Raw genomic sequence first — 19,686 nt, forward strand, 5'->3', positions numbered from 1 at the left:
TATATATAAATACATGTATATATACATATGTACACACAATGAACAAGCACAAAAAAAATAACTGGCAACAAAAAATCAATTAAATAAAAAACATTAAAAAAATTGGTAATAATAATGATATTAATAATGTTAATAAAATGGAAAAGAAATTCCCTAAACATTGGTTGTAGTAAATTTTACTCAAGTATTTTGTATGTGTAATTTAATGAAACATCTAATCTAGCATCGTGTGAGAGAGGGAGGCTAGTATATATTATATAAAAAAAACACTTTAAGGCGCTGCTCCAGCATGGCCGCAGTCTAATGAATGAAACAAGTAAAAGAAAGAAAGGAATATGAGAAAAAAACCCCATACATTTCATACGTATACCTGCGACTAAAGACACGCAGCTAGCTTTACTGATTGAGTGTGACAAGGGACGGATTGATGTCTAGCAAGATATATTTAAACGAAGTCTATGAAAAGCATTCGACAATCCAGAATCGACCCACCCTCTCTGATCGAAGTAACCAAGTCTCGAAGGTAAATTCTTCCATTTATTGTGAGATGATGGGGGGTGGATTGGTTCGCAAAAGTTTTGCTTCGTCTCGACGTTTCCATGGAACCTTTGATTTCTTTGTAGGATGCCAAGAAGATTCCGTCCAGATTCTCTGTTGTCGGCTGAATTCCTGATTGTTGTTTCTAAGTTATTTGGGGATGTAAGAGAGGTGGAGTTGCCTCCCCTTGTCCGTCTCTGGTTTGTGTTCGATAAGCCTGGGTTCATTTCTGTGTATGTTTTTGCTTTATTTTCCTTCAGCAAGGGCTTATCCGATGCCTATTCTACGATGAACTGTGTTTCGTAGTTAATAAACAAATTGCTTTGTCTTTGCCAGCCTTGTAGCGAGTTTGTTTCTTCAGCTTCACAAGTTGTTTGCCACAGTTTAAAGACACTTTCCAAGCGTTGACCATCTCAATGTTTCTTTAATTCGTTGTAGATTTCCTCATCCATGTTCTTCAATTTTTCTTCATTGCTCAGCACTCTAAGCTTAAGCAGTTCTATTTCTGTCTTCATGTTTTCCAAGTGTTAGTTTCTCCCATAATTGTCTTTGTTGGTCCTGTTCGTTTGGAATACGTTTAATTTGGAGTTTATGAGGCAGAATTTAACCAGTGTTCATAAATTTCTGCCTTGTGCTTGTTTTTGATCATGTTCCAGAAAGTAACCTTTCTGGCTTTAAGTTTTTCATTCTATATGTGTATAATGCGGTTTTTAATTGCTAGTGGAGGGGGATGGGCTTCTATCTTGTGTATCATCTGTAGGTGGATTTTCATTTAAGCAATTATTATGTGGTAAAGAATGAAGAGTGGTGCATAATTCGGACAAATGTTGATTGAGCTGTTCCAGAGATTGTTCTTTCTTTCATTTTCCTCTTGTGTGGAGCGAGTGAGTTCATCAGTGTTGCTAATCAAAAGTCTCAAATTCGTGTTCATCTCTCTCAGTTCCTTAAGAGTCTCTTCGTTGAGACTTTTAACTGTAGAGTTTGGTGTTTATGGCATTTTCATTCTCACGTGTAGTGAAATACAATAGAAATATGGCACAAAATAGAAACACACACTTGGAAATATAAAAAGAAAAACAAACGTAAAGTCTTTTTATGAAAAGTAACGATAGATATATGCAATTAGATGAACTGAGGTGGGAGTAAAAGTAGTAAAAGTCATTGTTGGGAGTTGTTAAAGAGATTGAAAAGCATACTGGTTTCCTAATATACCTAATCATTGCGTTATGTAAGATTTTTCCTACTAATTTAATTCAGTTTACGTATCTTTCCCCGCCCCGTCTAAATTGAACTCAGAACGTAAAGCGTTTTGTACACATACAGACATTACTTGATTCATAATAGATACACACATTATTTGATTCATAATATATACACATACATTACTAGATTCATATATACACATATTACTTGATTCATAATATATACACATACATACATTACTCGATTCATAATATATACACACAAGCACATACATACATTACTAGATTCATAATATATACACACATACATTACTTGATTCATGATATATACACAAGCACATACATACATTACTAGATTCATAATATATACACACACATACATTACTCGATTCATATATACACATACATACATTACTAGTTTCATATATACACACAATCACATACATTCATATATACACACATTACTCGATTCATAATATATATATATACCCACAAATACAATGTTTAAATATCGTTACCACATATTTAGTTTCCATATAATATATACATACACACAAGCACATACATACATTACTCGATTCATAATATATACACATACATTACTAGATTCATATATACACACATTACTTGATTCATAATATACACACACATTACTCGATTCATAATATATACACATACATTACTAGATTCATAATATATACACACATACATTACTCGATTCATAATATATACACACAAGCACATACAGACATTACTCGATTCATAATATATACACACAAGCACATACAGACATTACTCGATTCATGATATATGCACATACATTAACTAGATTCATAGTATATATACTTGTGTATATATTATGAATCGAGTAATGTCTGTATGTGCTTGTGTGTATATATGAAACTAGTAATGTATGTGATCGACCACTCACGACTAGCTAGCGCGGACGCGCGAACATTCGAGTAATAGATAGATAGAGAGACAGACAGACAGACATATAGCTCGCTCCGGCCAGTCATGGTATTAGCTGTCAGTAGCCAAAGAATCGACAGGCCAGCAACAGGCATACAGGCAGACAGACAGATACTTCACTAGCAGTGAGCACTTTCACTTCTGACAGCTAATAGCATGATAGTGCCGAATCGAGTAATGTATGTGTGTATATATTATGAATCGAGTAATGTATGTGTATATATTATGAATCTAGTAATGTATGTATGTGCTTGTGTGTATATATTATGAATCGAGTAATGTGTGTATATATTTATGAATCGAGTAATGTGTGTATATATTATGAATCGAGTAATGTATGTGTATATATTATGAATCGAGTAATATATGTGTATATATTATGAATCTAGTAATGTATGTATGTGCTTGTGTGTATATATTATGAATCGAGTAATGTCTGTATGTGCTTGCTTGTATATATATTATGAATCAAATAATGTGTGTATGTGCTTGTGTGTATATTATTATGAATCGAGTAATGTGTGTATGTGCTTGTGTGTATATATTATGAATCGAGTAATGTGTGTATATATTATGAATCAAGTAATGTCTGTATGTGCTTTTGTGTATATATTATGAATCGAGTAATGTCTGTATGTGCTTGTGTGTATATATGAAACTAGTAATGTATGTGTATATATGAATCGAGTAATGTATGTGTGTATATATTATGAATCGAGTAATGTATGTGTATATATTATGAATCGAGTAATGTGTGTATATATTTATGAATCGAGTAATGTGTGTATATATTATGAATCGAGTAATGTATGTGTATATATTATGAATCGAGTAATGTATGTGTATATATTATGAATCAAGTAATGTCTGTATGTACTTTTGTGTATATATTATGAATCGAGTAATGTCTGTATGTGCTTGTGTGTATATATGAAACTAGTAATGTATGTGTATATATGAATCGAGTAATGTATGTGTGTATATATTATGAATCGAGTAATGTATGTGTATATATTATGAATCGAGTAATGTGTGTATATATTTATGAATCGAGTAATGTATGTGTATATATTATGAATCGAGTAATGTGTGTATATATTATGAATCAAGTCATGTGTGTATATATGAATCTAGTAATGTATGTGCATATGTTATGAATCAAGTAATGTGTGTATGTGCTTGTGTGTATATATTATGAAACGAGTAATGTATGTATGTGCTTGTGTGTCTGTATATATTATATATAAACTAAATATGTAGTAACGACACTTTAACATTGTATTTGTGTGTGTATGTTTGTATATATTATGAATGTAGTAGTGACTGCATATGTGTGTGTATGTATATATATATATATATATATATATATATATATATATATATATATATATATATATATATATAAGAGTGTGCCTACCTTTCCATGTCATCTGCAGGCCCATGGGTTGTATAGGTTTGTATGAAGCAGTGCTGTATGATCCCTCGTATCACTTACCCCTTTTCACAACACATGACAGAAACACTGCGACAACTTTGAAACCGAGAGATACACGTGGATTTTATTGATTGAAAAAAACAAGGAAGAAAATATTCTATGTTGGGGTTGGGGCAGGATAGGAAAATGTGGATTTAACTTTTGAGGAGTAATTTGGTAATTTAATGAAACAAATCTAATCTGGCAAAAACGAAATATATTTTAATTAAAATGTATACATAGGCTCTTGCTAAGCTTTCTTACCAGAATAGCCTGCTACTTATTTTGTGTCTTTCATGAGGATGTAAACACCAACACAGACGCACATATATCTGCAGTGGGACTGAAACCAGAACCATGTGGTTGGGAAGCAAACTTCTCCATCACATAACCACACCTGTCAATGCTTCAAGAAAACCTTACTGTATTATTATTACTTCAATCATTTGGCTTGTATTCCGTACCTTAGCCTATGCCCCACATCGTACAACACCGGGTACTGGAGTGGAAACAGCAATGAGCTTGCACTTCACAGAGGCCTGTTTCTTTTAGCATGTGACATAATAAATGAATATATATCTACAGTAATAGCTTAGTTGTATACTGTCAAGGACTCACCAAGAGTGACAAACAACAAGACCCCCAAAACCATCAGTTACTAGGCTAACCTAGATTTTCAGTTGGTGATAGTAGCACTGACTGTTGCTAATCTAGATCTAAAGCATATCAGATATACACAAGTTAAAATTACCTACATCCCATTAATATAAATTTGATTTACAAAAAAAAAAAAACCCTTTTTAATTAATTCTGAAATTTAAAAAGTAAATTTAGCATATAAGCACTTTTAACCAATACCTTTTTTCGACAGCTTTACTACATGCCTTTAGGTCTGCCCATAGAGATACAGCCAAAAATGATTATATTCCTGCCCCAATAAATTTACATGTACATATCTGAAGCATTAATGAACTAGACTGATTAAATAATTAATTAAAAAGAAAAGGAAAAGCAATATACAACTATTGCTTGGAGCGTTACTCCCCTATTTTACATTTCATCACATTTAACCCCATAAGTCTTTTTCTACTAATTTTTGTTAAATGCGACTACTGAATTCCTCACACATTTTTCTATCATTTAAGCCTAAGAAAAGAATACTTTATTTTAAAATTTATGATAATTGAAAATGAACACCTGCCTTATCACCCATCTTTAGGCCTCCCCTATTTTGATGCGACTTTTTCTACTGAACTAAACCTCAAACTATTTACACCAAAATGTAGCTGAGGTGTCCTCTGGTCAAAACAACAGGGCCCCAAATGGTAAAAGCTAACAGTATACACATATGCACAAATAAAAGCTAAAAGGGTAACACAAGTCGAACAAAGAAAAATACATGGAATGAATAATATACACCACTAAAAATTTAAGGCATTGGAACTAAAATAATATATAAAAATAAAGTGTAAGGAAACGAGAACAGAGTCCATCCAAGCCCATCCCTACAATTGCTTCACATTGTGAATGCCGAATCCAGGAGAAAACTTAGAAAGGCTTCACAATTCTGGTTATTGTTCAATTGCATAAACAGAGAAAAGAAGAATTCAGTGGATTCAAGTGAAGACTTGTCCATTTCAAAGGTCAATAATTAAATTTAGATAAAAGAAAATTTGCTACAGATTCAATTCAAGATCACAGCTCAGGTGGGCCTCTGAAGCATCTGATTTTAATTTTATAACTACTTAAGAATGTTGAGAAAAACCTATTACAAAAAGGGAGCACATAAGAAAATTTATGAAGGTGTTTGTCCAATCAAGTATGATTCCCTTAAGCATAATCTACATTAGCATTAAAGTGTGTGTGGGGCTTTGGATAGGCCTAACCATTCAATAGTATAGCTCATATTATTCCTCCTCTTCAAATCATGAATATAATATGCCAATGCAGTAGAATTGGAGTATTTGGCATTCGAAAATGAGCTCATGTGGAACCTATATCTCCTTTTAAAATCAATAGTGCTCCCAATATATCCCCTAACCAAATTATTCTCCCCTCTAACACTACATTTACAGTGATTTTTTTTATTAAACAAAAACCCCTTAAGAGGACATAAATTTCGGGGTCCCTGCATATTTAATAAGGTCTACATTTTCTCCTACAGAAGCATTCCTAAGCGCTGAATCGTAAATGCCTGCCCCAGTGACACCTGAGCACTTCCAGCTGCAGTCCTATTTTTATTTTTGTTCTTTAGGGAGGGGGGCATGTAAAGAGCACCATTCGAACGTGGTCGATGCCAGTAGCCCCTCACTGACTCCAGATGAAGGACAAGGAATACAAAAGTATGATAATTTAGTGTCTACAATGTTTAAATATGATTACATACTATATATATTTAGATACTACAACATTTAAGTATGATAATTTAGTGTCTACAATGTTTAAATATGATTACATACTATATATTTAGTGTCTACAACATTTAAGTATCATAATTTAGTTTCTACAACATTTAAGTATGATAATTTAGTGTCTACAATGTTTAAATATGATTACATACTATATATATTTAGATACTACAACATTTAAGTATGATAATTTAGTGTCTACAATGTTTAAATATGATTACATACTATATATTTAGTGTCTACAACATTTAAGTATCATAATTTAGTTTCTACAACATTTAAGTATGATAATTTAGTGTCTACAATGTTTAAATATGATTACATACTATATATTCAGATTTTACAACATTTAAGTATCATAATTTAGATTCTACAACATTTAAGTATGATAATTTAGTGTCTACAATGTTTAAATAAGATGACTTACTATATATTTAGATTCTACAACAGTTAAGTATGATAATTTAGATTCTACAACATTTGAGTATGATAATTTAGTGTCTACAATGTTTAAATATGATTACATGCTATATATTTAGTTTCTACAACATTTAAGTATCATAATTTAGTTTCTACAACATTTAAGTATGATATATATATTATATATATATATATATATATATATATATATATTTGATTAATAAATTCAAAAAGGGATAAAACTCTTTTACCAGAATTTTATCATATATATACACTCACACAAAATATTATATAAATATAGCCAAAAAGGCTTTAGTAGAAGACACCTGCCCAAGTTGCCACACAGTGAAACTAAACCCCCAGAACCATGTGGTTCGTAAGCAAGCTACTTAACACACAGCCACTCCTACACTTATACATATATATAAAATGGGCTTCTTTCAGTTTCCGTCTACCAAATCCACTCACAAGGCTTCGGTTGGCCTGAGGCTATAGTAGAAGACACTTGCCTAAGGTGCCACGCAGTGGGATTAAACACGGAACCATGTGGTTCGTAAGCAAGCGACTTAACACACAGCCACTCCTACACTTATATATATATATGATGGACTTCTTTCAGTTTCCGTCTACCAAATCCACTCACAAGGCTTTGGACGGCCCCGAGGCTATAGTAGAAGACACTTGCCCAATGTGCCACACAGTGGGAGTGAACTCGGAAGCAAGCTACTTAACACACAGCCACTCTGACACTTATATATATATATATATATATGATGGGCTTCTTCCAGTTTCCGTCTACCAAATCCACTCAGAAGGCTTTGGTCGGCCCAAGGCTGTAGTAGAAGACACTTGTTACTCAGAGTTTCACTGGTGCCAAGCTGTATCAGCCTTTGCCTTTCCCTTGGATAACATTGGTGGCATGAAGAGGGGAGGCTGGTATGCATAGGCGACGACTGGCCTTCCATAAAACAACCTTGCCCGGACTTGTGTTTCGAAGGGTAACTTTCTAGGTGCAATCCCATGGTTGTTCATGACCAAAGAGGGTCACTCACATATATATTAAAAATGGGGAAAGCCAGTTTATGGGATTACCTTAGGTTTCCCGTCCATAAAGGGTTTAGCTTTATGGTGTATCATCAGACACACAACATACATGGCTGAGCACTCCACAGACACGCGTACCCATAACGAATGAACTTACTACGTACGAACGTAGGAACGTACGAACGTATATACGTATGAACGAACGAAAGAAAGAACGTACGTACGAACGACCGAATGAACGAACGTACGTACGAATGAATGAACGATCCAACGAACGAACGTACGTATGTACCAATGAACGAACGATCGAACAAACAAAAGAAAGAACGAATGAAGGAACGAACGTGGAAACGAACGTACGTAAGTACGGAAGAACGAAAGCATCTACATACCTCCGTATGTACGAAGGAGCGAATGAACGTACGTACTTATGTACTAACGAACGATAGTACGTACGTACGAACGTCCGAACGAACTAACGAATGAACTTAGGTACGAAATATCGTACGTACGTAATTACGTACGAACGAACGTACGTATGAACGAACGAACGAACGAGCGAGCGAACGCAAGAACGATCGTACGAATGAAATAACGAACAAACGTACGTACATACGTACGAACGAATGAACGTACGTACGTACGAACGAACGTACGAACGAACGTACGTACAAACGAAGGAACGTATATACGTACGAACGAACGTACGTACGAATGACCGAACGTACGTTCGTTCGTACGTACGTTCGTTCGATCGCTCGTTCGTTCGTACGTACGTACGTTCGTTCGTTCGTACATACGTTCATTCGCACGTACGGAGGTATGTAGATGCTTTCGTTCGTCCGTACTTACGTACGTTCGTTCGTTCCTTCGTACGTACGTTCGTTCATTCGGTCGTTTGTACGTACGTTCGTTCATTCGTTCGTACGTATATACGTTCGTTCGTTTGTGTGTACGTACGTACGTACACACAAAGCTCGCTCTGTAAAGGGCTTTTCCTTTTTCTTCAACCTCTCAGACATTTATCAAGCACATAGCCGAAATATATCCAGTGATTTCAGAAACGTAAAGGTTACAGTTTTTTTTTTTCTTTTTTTTGCTTTCGAATTTTGTTTCAGTCTTTCTTTCTATATTTTTGTTTTTATTTTGTATTTTTCGTTTTCGAATATATGTTCCCTGGTAAAAAGCGTGAAACTCGCAGTTCAACTTTCTGAGTAAATGCAAGATTTGGATTGTCCGCGTTTAGCTGTTATTTCTAGCATATCAAGTTTCGCGGTGGGGACTCCACATGTGATCCTTTTGCTGTTTCAATATAAATGTAAGCCGTTCATTTTCACATCTAAGTTGCGAGGGGGGCTATTCGTACAACCTGGACATGTAGAACACAATGTGAAAAATGTAAATCGCCAAAAAAAATTTTTTTAAATACCGGTGTTGGGGGAGGGGGGGGGGGTCAAATTTATTTTAGGGGGAATCGCATGACCGTGATATGTAGAACACATTATCGAAAGCGAAAATCACCAAAATTAAAAACTAAAAAAGTTACAGCCATTTTCCCTCAGTGTCTAATCCCAATGTGCACCGTTGTTTTGTTTATGTCCCCAACAAAAACAGAGAAATCCCATCTTATGTGGGATAGCCATTCCAAAAGCCTGTCCAGGGAACTTCTGCTCCAAATGCAATGAATGTTCATAGCGTGTCCCATCCTCAGCCCACAATTTCTTGTTCCTGATATATTTCTAAACGTTTCTTTTGTCTCAAGAAAATTACGGTATGGTCTTTTTTTCAACCATGTGTCCGTCATTAATCTACTCTCGGTCGCTACAATATCGACTGCCCGTTCTTTTCATCCACTACTTCTTGTCTAAATTCACTCCCTATTTCTCTCCTATTTCTTTCTCTCTCTTATTTCTCTTACTCTGACTCTCCCACACTTCTATCTCTCTCTCTCTCTCACACTTCTCTTACTCTGACTCTCTCACTCTGTCCCTTCTCTCTCTCGGTCACTACTCTTACTCTAATTCTCTCATTCAATCCATGGCGGATGTAAGGAATACGTACACCACCCGTTTTCGGCGTAACAAAAACCTTAAACTCTAAACCTTCACCCTAACTCACTCTGCCCACTCTCTCTCTCTCCCTCTTTCCCTCTATATCCCCCGTCTTTTCTTCCTCCTCCTCCACTTACTCTGCTCTTTCACTTTATCAACCAATCGTTTAAACAAAGCAGAAACTGAAAAGACAAAAAACAAAAACAAAACCCTGTCAAGGGAGATAATTATCAGCTCAGTTTGTCTCCACCAGAAATCACGTTTCATCAACGGACCAGCTGACAGCAAAACACTCGGTAAGTTTTCACCTTATATATATATATATATATATATATATATATATATATATATATATATATATATATATATATATATATATACACATATATATGTATATATATATATGCATATAGCTATTCAATATATTTTTAAAGTTTTATTATATATTTTACAATTAAATGTTATTAGGAATTGTATAAAAACATTTATTAAAATATTCTGTGTATTGTAGAAGCATGACCAGTTTATTGGAGATCAATGTTAAAATCTTTCTTGGACCCGCAATCCATTTGCTCTGCGTTGCTGTTTACGATCTGTTAGAAGTAACAGTCAAATCTGCCTCAAAGCAAATCTCCCCCTTACTGTCTCCGGAAAGGAAACGACGCATTGAAACGACCCCAGTACTTATACATCATGTCAAAATTGTAGACTCGCTATGTATAAAAGACAGAATACATTAAGTACCTCAGTTCTAGATATAACTATTTATATAACAACTATTTAAAACACATCAAGTAGTGTTATCCGAGATACACTATGTACATAAAACATATCACACTGGTTAACATAATCCTAGATACATAATGTCCTCATATATGACATCATATTCTATATTTTGGGGATGACAACAAATAAGACGAGGACACCTATCCCTCGATTGTAAATAATATCAGAAAATATCCGAGATACACAATATCTGTATAAATCAAAATACATTAAATAATGTAGTCTTCGATACACTGTGTCCGTATATTACGTTTGTATAAAAGGCAGAACACATTAGTAAATGTAGTCCTAGATACACTATGTCTGAAAGACTGTCGTGATTGGAAAAGCTCTGATCATCATAGATCTACTCATTCAAAGTTGACATCGGGTTAAACAACCTCAACACGCACCAGCAAATGTGGCTAGCTCTATGTGGTTGTCCTGCCTACTAGAAATAGCAGCCAGTCCCTCGCAAAACTTGCGTTTCTTCTTTTCTCTTTTATTTGTTTCAGTCATCGGCCTGCGACCATTTTGGGTTTTTAGTCGAATGAATCGACTCCACTACTTATTATATTTTTTTATAGTCTGGTACTTATTTTATCTGTTCTTATTGCCGAACTGCTAAATTAATGAGGTCATAAACAAAAACAAAAACAAAAAAACCACTTGTAGTCAAGTGATGAGATGGGGGTGGGGACAAACAGAAACAGATAGAGAGACAGATTAGATAGATAGATTGGATAGATAGATAGATAGATAGATAGATTGGATAAATAGATAGATAGATAGATAGATTGGATAAATAGATAGATAGATAGATAGATTGGATAAATAGATAGATAGATAGATAGATTGGATAAATAGATAGATAGATAGATAGATTGGATAGATAGATAGATTGGATAGATAGATAGATTGGATAAATAGATAGATAGATAGATAGATTGGATAAATAGATAGAGAGGTGAGGTAGGCAAGGAAGGAGATTTGTGTAATTCAAGGCATTTATGTATAACATAAAACTTTGCAGTTCTTGGTATGTAGGCCAACCTTTAATGCAGTGCATTGAACTCAATTGTAAATATTTGTCTATAGTTTGTTTTGTTTTGTTCCATCTGTTGTCTCTTATTTCTTTGTGTTAAGCCTTTAACTGAATCCATACCTTGAGATATTTACTTGATAGATTCAAAACAATACGTATCTATGCATTATGCATTAGCGCTTTGTATACTAACCTGCCTGAAACCACTCCTGATTCAACATTACAAACTTTTTGCTTTAAAGTGGTTTAAATTAAAACCTACTGGCAAAATTTTATGTTAATTTATGTTAATTCATATATATATATATATATATATATATACATATATATATATATACACATACATACACACACATATAGATATGACAGGCTTCTTTCAGTTTCCATCTACCAAATCAATTCACAAGGCTTTGGTTGGCCCAAGGCTATAGTAGAAGACACTTGCTCAAGGTGTCACACAGTGGAACTGAACCCAGACCCATGTGGTTGGTAAGCAAGCTTCTTACCACACAGCCACTCCTACATATACATATACAATGGGCTTCTTTCAGATCTTTTCTTTTTCATTTTTCTATTTCTTTCAGTCATTGCTCTTTGGCCATCCTGGAGCAGTGTCTTAAAGGATTTTAGTCCAGTGTTTCTCAACCATTTTTTACCTATGGACCCCTCTTGATTCTTGCATTACCCTCTTAACCATTCCATGTTTAGAAAAATCCCTTTATAATTCAATATTATTAGGGATTGTATAAAAACAATTATTAAACTATTTTGTACATTGTACAAGTATAACTAATTTATTGGGGATAAATTTTATCAAGAAAATCTTAAGGGCCGCCTGAGAACCACTGGTTTAGTCAAACAAATCAACCCCAGTACCGGTGCTTATTCAATTGGTCTCATTTGCTGAACCACTATGTTATGATAGCGTAAACAAATCAACACTGGTTGTCAGGCAATGGGGTTAGGGAGACAACCACAAATATGTACATACATGTATAAGGTGCTGTGCAGTGAGAATGAACTCAAAACCATGTGGTTGCAAAGCGAACTTCTTAACTGCACAGGTATGCCTTATTCTTGGTTCTTTGTTTTCTTGTGAGGTAGGTGTTGTCTTTTTTTTTTTTCTTTTTGTAAATTTGTCATTCTGATAAATATTTTTTTTTTTGTTCTCCAGCTGAATTCTGATTTTAGCACCTTATATAATCTTACCAAAAATTTACATCAATTTCCAGGTAGTTCAACGTTTTAATTATTGTCTCTTGTCCAGCTACTAGCCAGTTTTTGTAGAAGAGTGCCTTGAAATCACAGAACTACAGCACAGCACCTGTGACTTCAAGCTGTCCCACGACTCGACTATTTCTACTCCTCATAATAAAGCATTTGTTTGTGGACAGTGGATTCTACATCACTTTCATTTTCTCTCTGTCTTCCTTGCTCTCAGACAGAAGGTAAGAATCTAAAGCATTAAATTCTTTACTCTTCACAGCAGTTGATGAACTTACCAAACTCTTCTGTGAATTCCTCCAACGTTTATTATTGTATGACAATCAATCTTGCCCTAATATATTACCATGGAGATTCCAAAGAACTTATCTGATGCCTTGATAATTGTCTTCTTTCTCCTGGCTTACATACTTTACCATGTACATCACTTCAAACTTCCTTTTGAACTAATTGTTCTTGTATCTTCAGCCAGAGAGAACTTTGACCACCGAACAATCATCAGAAATACATGGGCATGTAATGAATCTGGAGAACTAGGTTACCGAAGAATTAAAGTGTATTTTGTGGTTGGAGATAAATCATGTCCATTTCCCACAGAAGACAGAGTGGACGCATACTCATGCTGTCCTTGGACACCTCAGGCTACTCACTTGCAAATTACCAATCAAGAAGCTTTAATCAGCTCAGTAGATGATAATAAGAAGTCACATCAAGGTAACATCCTAGAGCCTCAACCTGTCGGTTTAGAATTGACTGCATCCAGATACCCTCGTTTAAAACTCTTTATAGCTTTCCGTATTCTTCATCCAATCATTATTCGGAAATTTGGCCTTCATGAGTCAATTAAAGCTGATGCCAGTCTGCCACGGATTCCTGTAGTGCTACTAAATGGTGCCAACCAAGAAGAAGTTGTCCGTGTTCACTTCAGTGATATTGACTCTGGTATTCTGCAAAACAATTTTTACTACCAACCTGTGGAGGCTTTTCTTCTTCCAAAAGACTTTGAAGGAATTCTAATGCTTGATATTCCTGAAAACACAGATATCTCGTATTCTGGTAACATAAACAACATCTCGGCAGTGTTTTGCTTACCTCCAGATAGTGACACTGTTATTTACTTTTATCAAAGCAACCCCAACATACGTTGCTGGTCGCAACTGGCTACGAATTTCATCTATGACATAGATGATTTTGGAGATTTGGAGAGGCATATAACAAGTCGTCCTGAACGACACAAGAAATGGACGGCAGAAAAATGGATAGAAGAACAACGTTTATTAGAAGAGAAAAACAAATTTTCTGATTTAATGGTTGTTCAACAGATAGATGTGTACAGAAATTTGGCAAACAAGTTGCTTCTAGCTCAGAAAAAGCTGATGAAATGGCACACATATTCTTATGTATTGAAATCTGATGATGATTGTTTTCTTAATTTGAAGCAAATTCTAAAGCATTTAGACAGCATCGAGTATAAAACATTTTGGTTTGGTAAATTCCGTTCCAACTGGGCAGTTGACAGATATGGCAAATGGGCCGAATGGCTCTATGATTCTGTGGTGTATCCGAAATTTGCTTGTGGATCTGGTAATGTAATCACGTCAGATATTAGTCAATGGCTCGCAAACTCTTCTGATTACTTGAAAGTTTATCAGGGGGAAGATGTGACGATGGGCATTTGGTTAGCAGCAGCTTTTGGTCCAGTCACTGTGGATGACCAGCGATGGCATTGTACAAAAACTTGCTCCCCTGACATGTTTTCCATGCCGGATCTCACCGCGGAGGAATTGTCACGTATGTGGGCTGACAACATGAACTGTGGCAACCCATGCGGATGTGAGTGAAATCAAGTTTAAAGGTAAGCAGGAAACTTGGAGCAGAAATCTTGTGAGGCAGACTGAAATGATATTTGATGCTGTTTTATTAGGCCGAGATGAGAGCAGAGTCAAAGGTATTCTAACCATGATCATCCCTTCTTCGGCATTGCTTGTTGATAATCATATGTGTGCGTGTGTCTGTGTTTGTGCCACCGTGTGTTGACATTGTGAGATTGTTGTATGTGAGTGTCACTGTCATACAAATAGTCTTCTTTGTCTCCATTCTCGTGTGGAAACACATCTTCCTAAGGAGAAATATTACCTTACTTGGAAACTGGGAAATGTTGGTGGCAGGAAAAGCATCTGGCCTTAGAAAACCCACCCCCAACGAATTCTATGTAACTCAGTGGTTCTTAACCAGGATCCATATAAGATTTTGAGGGCTCCATGCAACAAAATAGCAAATTGGGGATCCACAACAGTATTTTAAGGGCCCTGCAAATATCTTGCTTCAGCTGGTATGGATTGAGAGAAACATCTTGGTTCCTTTCTCTAGCATTTTACAGACTTCAACCTACGCAAGTCAATGTGTGAGAAACATTAATAAACAAGCAAAGTTGATCACCACATCAAAGTGGCTGTTCCATGTTACTCCTAGTTTAACCCCAGGCAGAGATCTTCCACCAGCTGGTTATCAGTGCAGCCCTGCACCCTGTACATATATACTGCTAGCAGGAGAGCGAACCCCTACCATCCCCCAGCAGACGACAGGATCATGAAACTGACTCAGTTTTGAACTAGTTTGCTCATCTTCGGTTACGAACACCTAATCGCCAGAGTCTGCTCCAGCTAGCAATATAGCAATATAACAAAGCACCCATTGATCGCTTTCATGTAATGGGTAGCTTTACTTGTTACTATAGTTACTACTCTCATCTCTTGGCGTGATTTTACATCTAGCTATTTTGTTTGTTGCAAATCAGTGACCGATGGTCGCTTTGTTTACAACATATTGCTAGCTGGAGCGGACTCTGGCGACCAGTTGTTCGCAACTGAAAATGAGCAAACCAGCTGGAAAGTGAGTCAGTCTCACAATTATGTTGTCTGCTACGATGAAGGGAGAAGGTGGGTAGGAGGGAAGAGAGGAAGTAGGTGCCAGAGCAAGAGAGGAGAGGTGTGAGAGGAAAGAGGAGGAGGTTTAGATGAAGAGGGGAAGAGAGTTGAGTCCGTGTGGCACAAAGGAGCGAAGAGAGAAGATTAATCCTTGCTTATGGCAAAGATGGGAGTCCAGATGACCCCTGTGCAAGGACAATACAAACACAGACAGATGTAAAGAGTGACCGGTAGAGCAGAAATGGCACGAGACCAGGGTGTCGTTGCCGAGTCGGATGTCTCAGAGGTGTTCCACAAACCAGTCAGCCAAATGGTGTCCCGTGTGACTGATGTTGCTAGAAGAGCAGGTGAAGGAGTCAGTGATATGATAGGGGTCGATGATGGGGGGGCGTTGAGGGGGGGGGGTCCTGGAGAGGTAAGGGCAAGTGCAGCAGCGTGGGCGGGAGCAGGGAAACCAGCCAGGTTGGGAAGTTGAGTTAGGGAAGAAGCTGTGGACCAAGGGGTCTTGTAGGTTGTAGGCTTGTTTGAAGGAGGGGAGGGGGTCAGTTAGGGAAGATGTGCGAAGTGGAGGGATTGGACTGGAGTCGCCGGAAGGCTCGGAGAATGGTGCGTTGGAGAGGTAGGGTGGTGGGGTGGTAGGTGAGGGGAAACAGGAGACGGGTGTGAGGGGAGAGAGCAGATGCACGGTCCACGGAATGTACTCTGGCAAGGGCAGTGTGGATAGTGGTGAGGGGATATCCACATAGGATGAAGTGGCAAGCTATGAGTTGAGACTGAGTCTCAAAGTCATGGTTGTCACTGCAGTGCCTGCGTAGAGAGAGGAATTGGGAATAGGGAATGGAGAGCTTGGTGTGTTTAGGGTGGGAGGAGGAGAAGTTGAGGTATGAGTGTGAGTGTGTGTGTTTGTAGTGGATGGAGGGGGTGAGAGTGGAGGGATGAATGCTGACCGAAATGTCAAGAAAGGCGACTGAGGTGTCGGAAATAGTGCAGGAGAAGTGGAGGGCAGGATGGAAAGATTTGACAAAAGAGAGGAAAGAGTCAAGATGTTCCCAGGAGAGTGAGGTTGCACAGATACAGTCGTCAATATAATGGTCATATAGTTTGGGAGTGGGACCAGTGAAACTTGAGAATATTTGGGCCTCAATGTAGCCAACAAACAGGTTCGCATAGTTGGGGCCCATTCTCATTCTCATGGCCACTCCCAAGATCTGCTGGTAAAAATCACCTGCAAACGAGAAGCAGTTAAGTGAGAGGACAAGTTCAGGGCCAGCTAGTTAATAAATAACATTCTATAAAACTAGTTTTTAAACATCGTATGGTGATGGGGGTCCACCTGAACAAAATAGTAATATATATATATCTATATATATATATATATATATATATAAGATGGACTATATGAGAATTTTAATCATGAATCACAACACATTTCAACACATCTAGCATCAATCCCTTGTATGTGGGACACTTAACAACTGGTTCAGGAGCATCCAACAGTGCAGATGTGTCTCATTGGGTAATAAATAGATGCAACTCATTAAAATAACAGTTCTGCAATGTATCTTCTCAATTCGTAGAAAGAAAAGCAGTGAAATGTAGGAAATACCTTCATTTATATAACAGATCAAAAATAAAATCACAGACGCAAAAAAGAAACGCAGATGCAATACAGCGAGAAAAGTATTAAAAATAACTGTCAACAAATATGAATGTATAAATGCCCTGGCACATGTACACTCACTCATACAAGCATACGTGAAAATGTAAGCATACGCACACACATGGTTTGGTGCACTCACGATCACAAAGCGAGTTAAATAGATATTCAGTGTTTATAAGAATGGTGAGCGTACAGCTAAACTTAATTCATCCATACCTTAAAGAGAGAGAGAGAGAGACATAATAGATAGATTCAGAAATAAAGATAAAGAGACAGAAAGAGAAAAAGAGAGAAAGTTTGTCAAATCTAAATGAAATGATCTTTTGTTAAACACTTTTATCATCCTAACTTTTCTTCTTCTGTTCCACATTTTTCAGATGCCATCATCAGAAATACATGCTCTTTCGGAGCGCATTGACAAAGTTCTTTTGGAATTCTTCGACGTATTAGATAAATATTACCAATGCCAGGCCATACTGGACGAGAATCTGAAGTCTGGTAACCTACACATGTCCCGTGCACGTTATATCCGTGGAGTGACATCAATAAGCTCCTTAAAAATCACAGAACGCGAAATGCAAGCATCCACCCAAGTACAATGCTCTGGAGATGGCTTGGAAACGGTTTTTGCACTTATGTCTGATGTCAGCAGGCATCACACACAGACTCACACTACAGATACCTTGCGAAAACGTAATGTAGGAAAGAGCAGTAATGATGGCCCCAATGTTAATGAAGACAACAACGAGAATGGAAGACAAGAAAAGATGCCAGGCGACAAGAAATCCAATGATAAGGACTCAAACAAGACTAAAAAACAGAAGTCCACATGTAAAGATCCTTTGAACTGGTTTGGCGTTTTGGTACCACAAAGCTTGCGTTATTCACAGAAAAACTACAAATCTGCTGTCGATGCTTGTGTGGAATTGGCCAACCTCCAATTGAAGATGCAGAAACTTCAGATGCAATACCAAGAACTGTTGCAAGAGAAGAACGTTTTGGCTCTGGCTGAGGTGAAAGTATCCTCGTCATAAGGCACCATGCCTCAATGAAATACAGGACATTCAATCAATGAAAGGGGGACCACTGTTGACATTTTTCTTTTTTTTATGTATATTATTTGTTATAAATATATATTTTATGCAACCTGGCTTTGCTATGGATTGTTGTTCTTTATTCTTTTCCTCCTTTTATATCATCATCCTTATTTAACATCCGTTTTCCATGCTGGCATGGTTGGACAGGGGCTGGTCAAACGCCATTGGTTTGTCATCATTCAAAATTGACAACAATGTGAGGAAGCACACTGTGACCAGTGGTGTAAGACAATATTCAAAAGTCTGTTAGATATGGTGATTGATATATATATATTTTTGTTTCAGTCATTTGACTGTGGGCCATGCTGGAGCACTGCCTTAAAGGGTTTTAATCGAAGAACTCAACCCTAGGACTTATTCTTTGTAAGCCTAGTACTAATCTATTCAGTCTCTTTTGCTGAACCGCTAAGTTACGGGGATGTAAACACACCAACATTGGTTGCCAAGGGATGGTGGGGGGGGGGGGGACAAACACACACATAAATACGACGGGCTTCTTTCAGTTTCCGTCTACCAAATCCACTCACAAGGCTGTAATAGAAGACACTTGTCCAAGGTACCACACAGTAGGACTGAACCTAGAACCCTGTGGTTGGGAAGTAAACTTCTCACTGCACAGCCACACCTGTATATATTTAATAAATTGTACTCTACTATGTATAGAGAGGTGTTTCATCTGCATATTTTTTTTTTGTTAACAACATAATAACAATTATTTCAAATTTTTACCACAAGGGCAGCTTGGGGGAGGTGAGGATGAGTCAATTGAATCGACCCCAGTGCGTAACTGGTACTTAATTTATCGACACCGAAAGGAAGAAAAGCAAAGTCAACCTTGGTAGAATTTGAACTCAGAATGT

General features: G+C 36.8%; 1 protein-coding gene across 13 annotated transcripts; it reads left to right on the plus strand.

Annotated features, from left to right (window-relative positions):
• Nucleotides 1–381: 381 nt before the first annotated feature.
• LOC106876718 (UDP-GalNAc:beta-1,3-N-acetylgalactosaminyltransferase 2) lies at nucleotides 382–18,879 on the plus strand. Of its 13 annotated transcripts, none has more exons than XM_089342613.1 (4): nucleotides 10,267–10,404; nucleotides 13,151–13,366; nucleotides 13,611–14,997; nucleotides 18,107–18,879. In XM_089342613.1, exon 3 carries the CDS (start codon nucleotides 14,159–14,161, stop codon nucleotides 14,981–14,983), a length of 825 nt encoding a protein of 274 aa, XP_089198739.1. In that variant the 5' UTR covers nucleotides 10,267–10,404; nucleotides 13,151–13,366; nucleotides 13,611–14,158; the 3' UTR covers nucleotides 14,984–14,997; nucleotides 18,107–18,879. The 13 variants fall into 12 exon arrangements, with proteins under 13 accessions (XP_089198740.1, XP_089198748.1, XP_089198746.1 ...); XM_089342622.1 differs by lacking the exon at nucleotides 10,267–10,404 and adding an exon at nucleotides 385–523 and having other exon boundaries at nucleotides 13,186–13,366; XM_089342619.1 differs by lacking the exon at nucleotides 10,267–10,404 and adding an exon at nucleotides 390–523.
• The last annotated feature ends 807 nt before the right edge of the window (nucleotides 18,880–19,686 follow it).

The sequence above is a fragment of the Octopus bimaculoides genome, chromosome 26, assembly GCF_046866305.1.
Source record: "Octopus bimaculoides isolate indiv1 chromosome 26, ASM4686630v1, whole genome shotgun sequence".
Taxonomy (NCBI): Eukaryota; Metazoa; Mollusca; class Cephalopoda; order Octopoda; family Octopodidae; genus Octopus; species Octopus bimaculoides.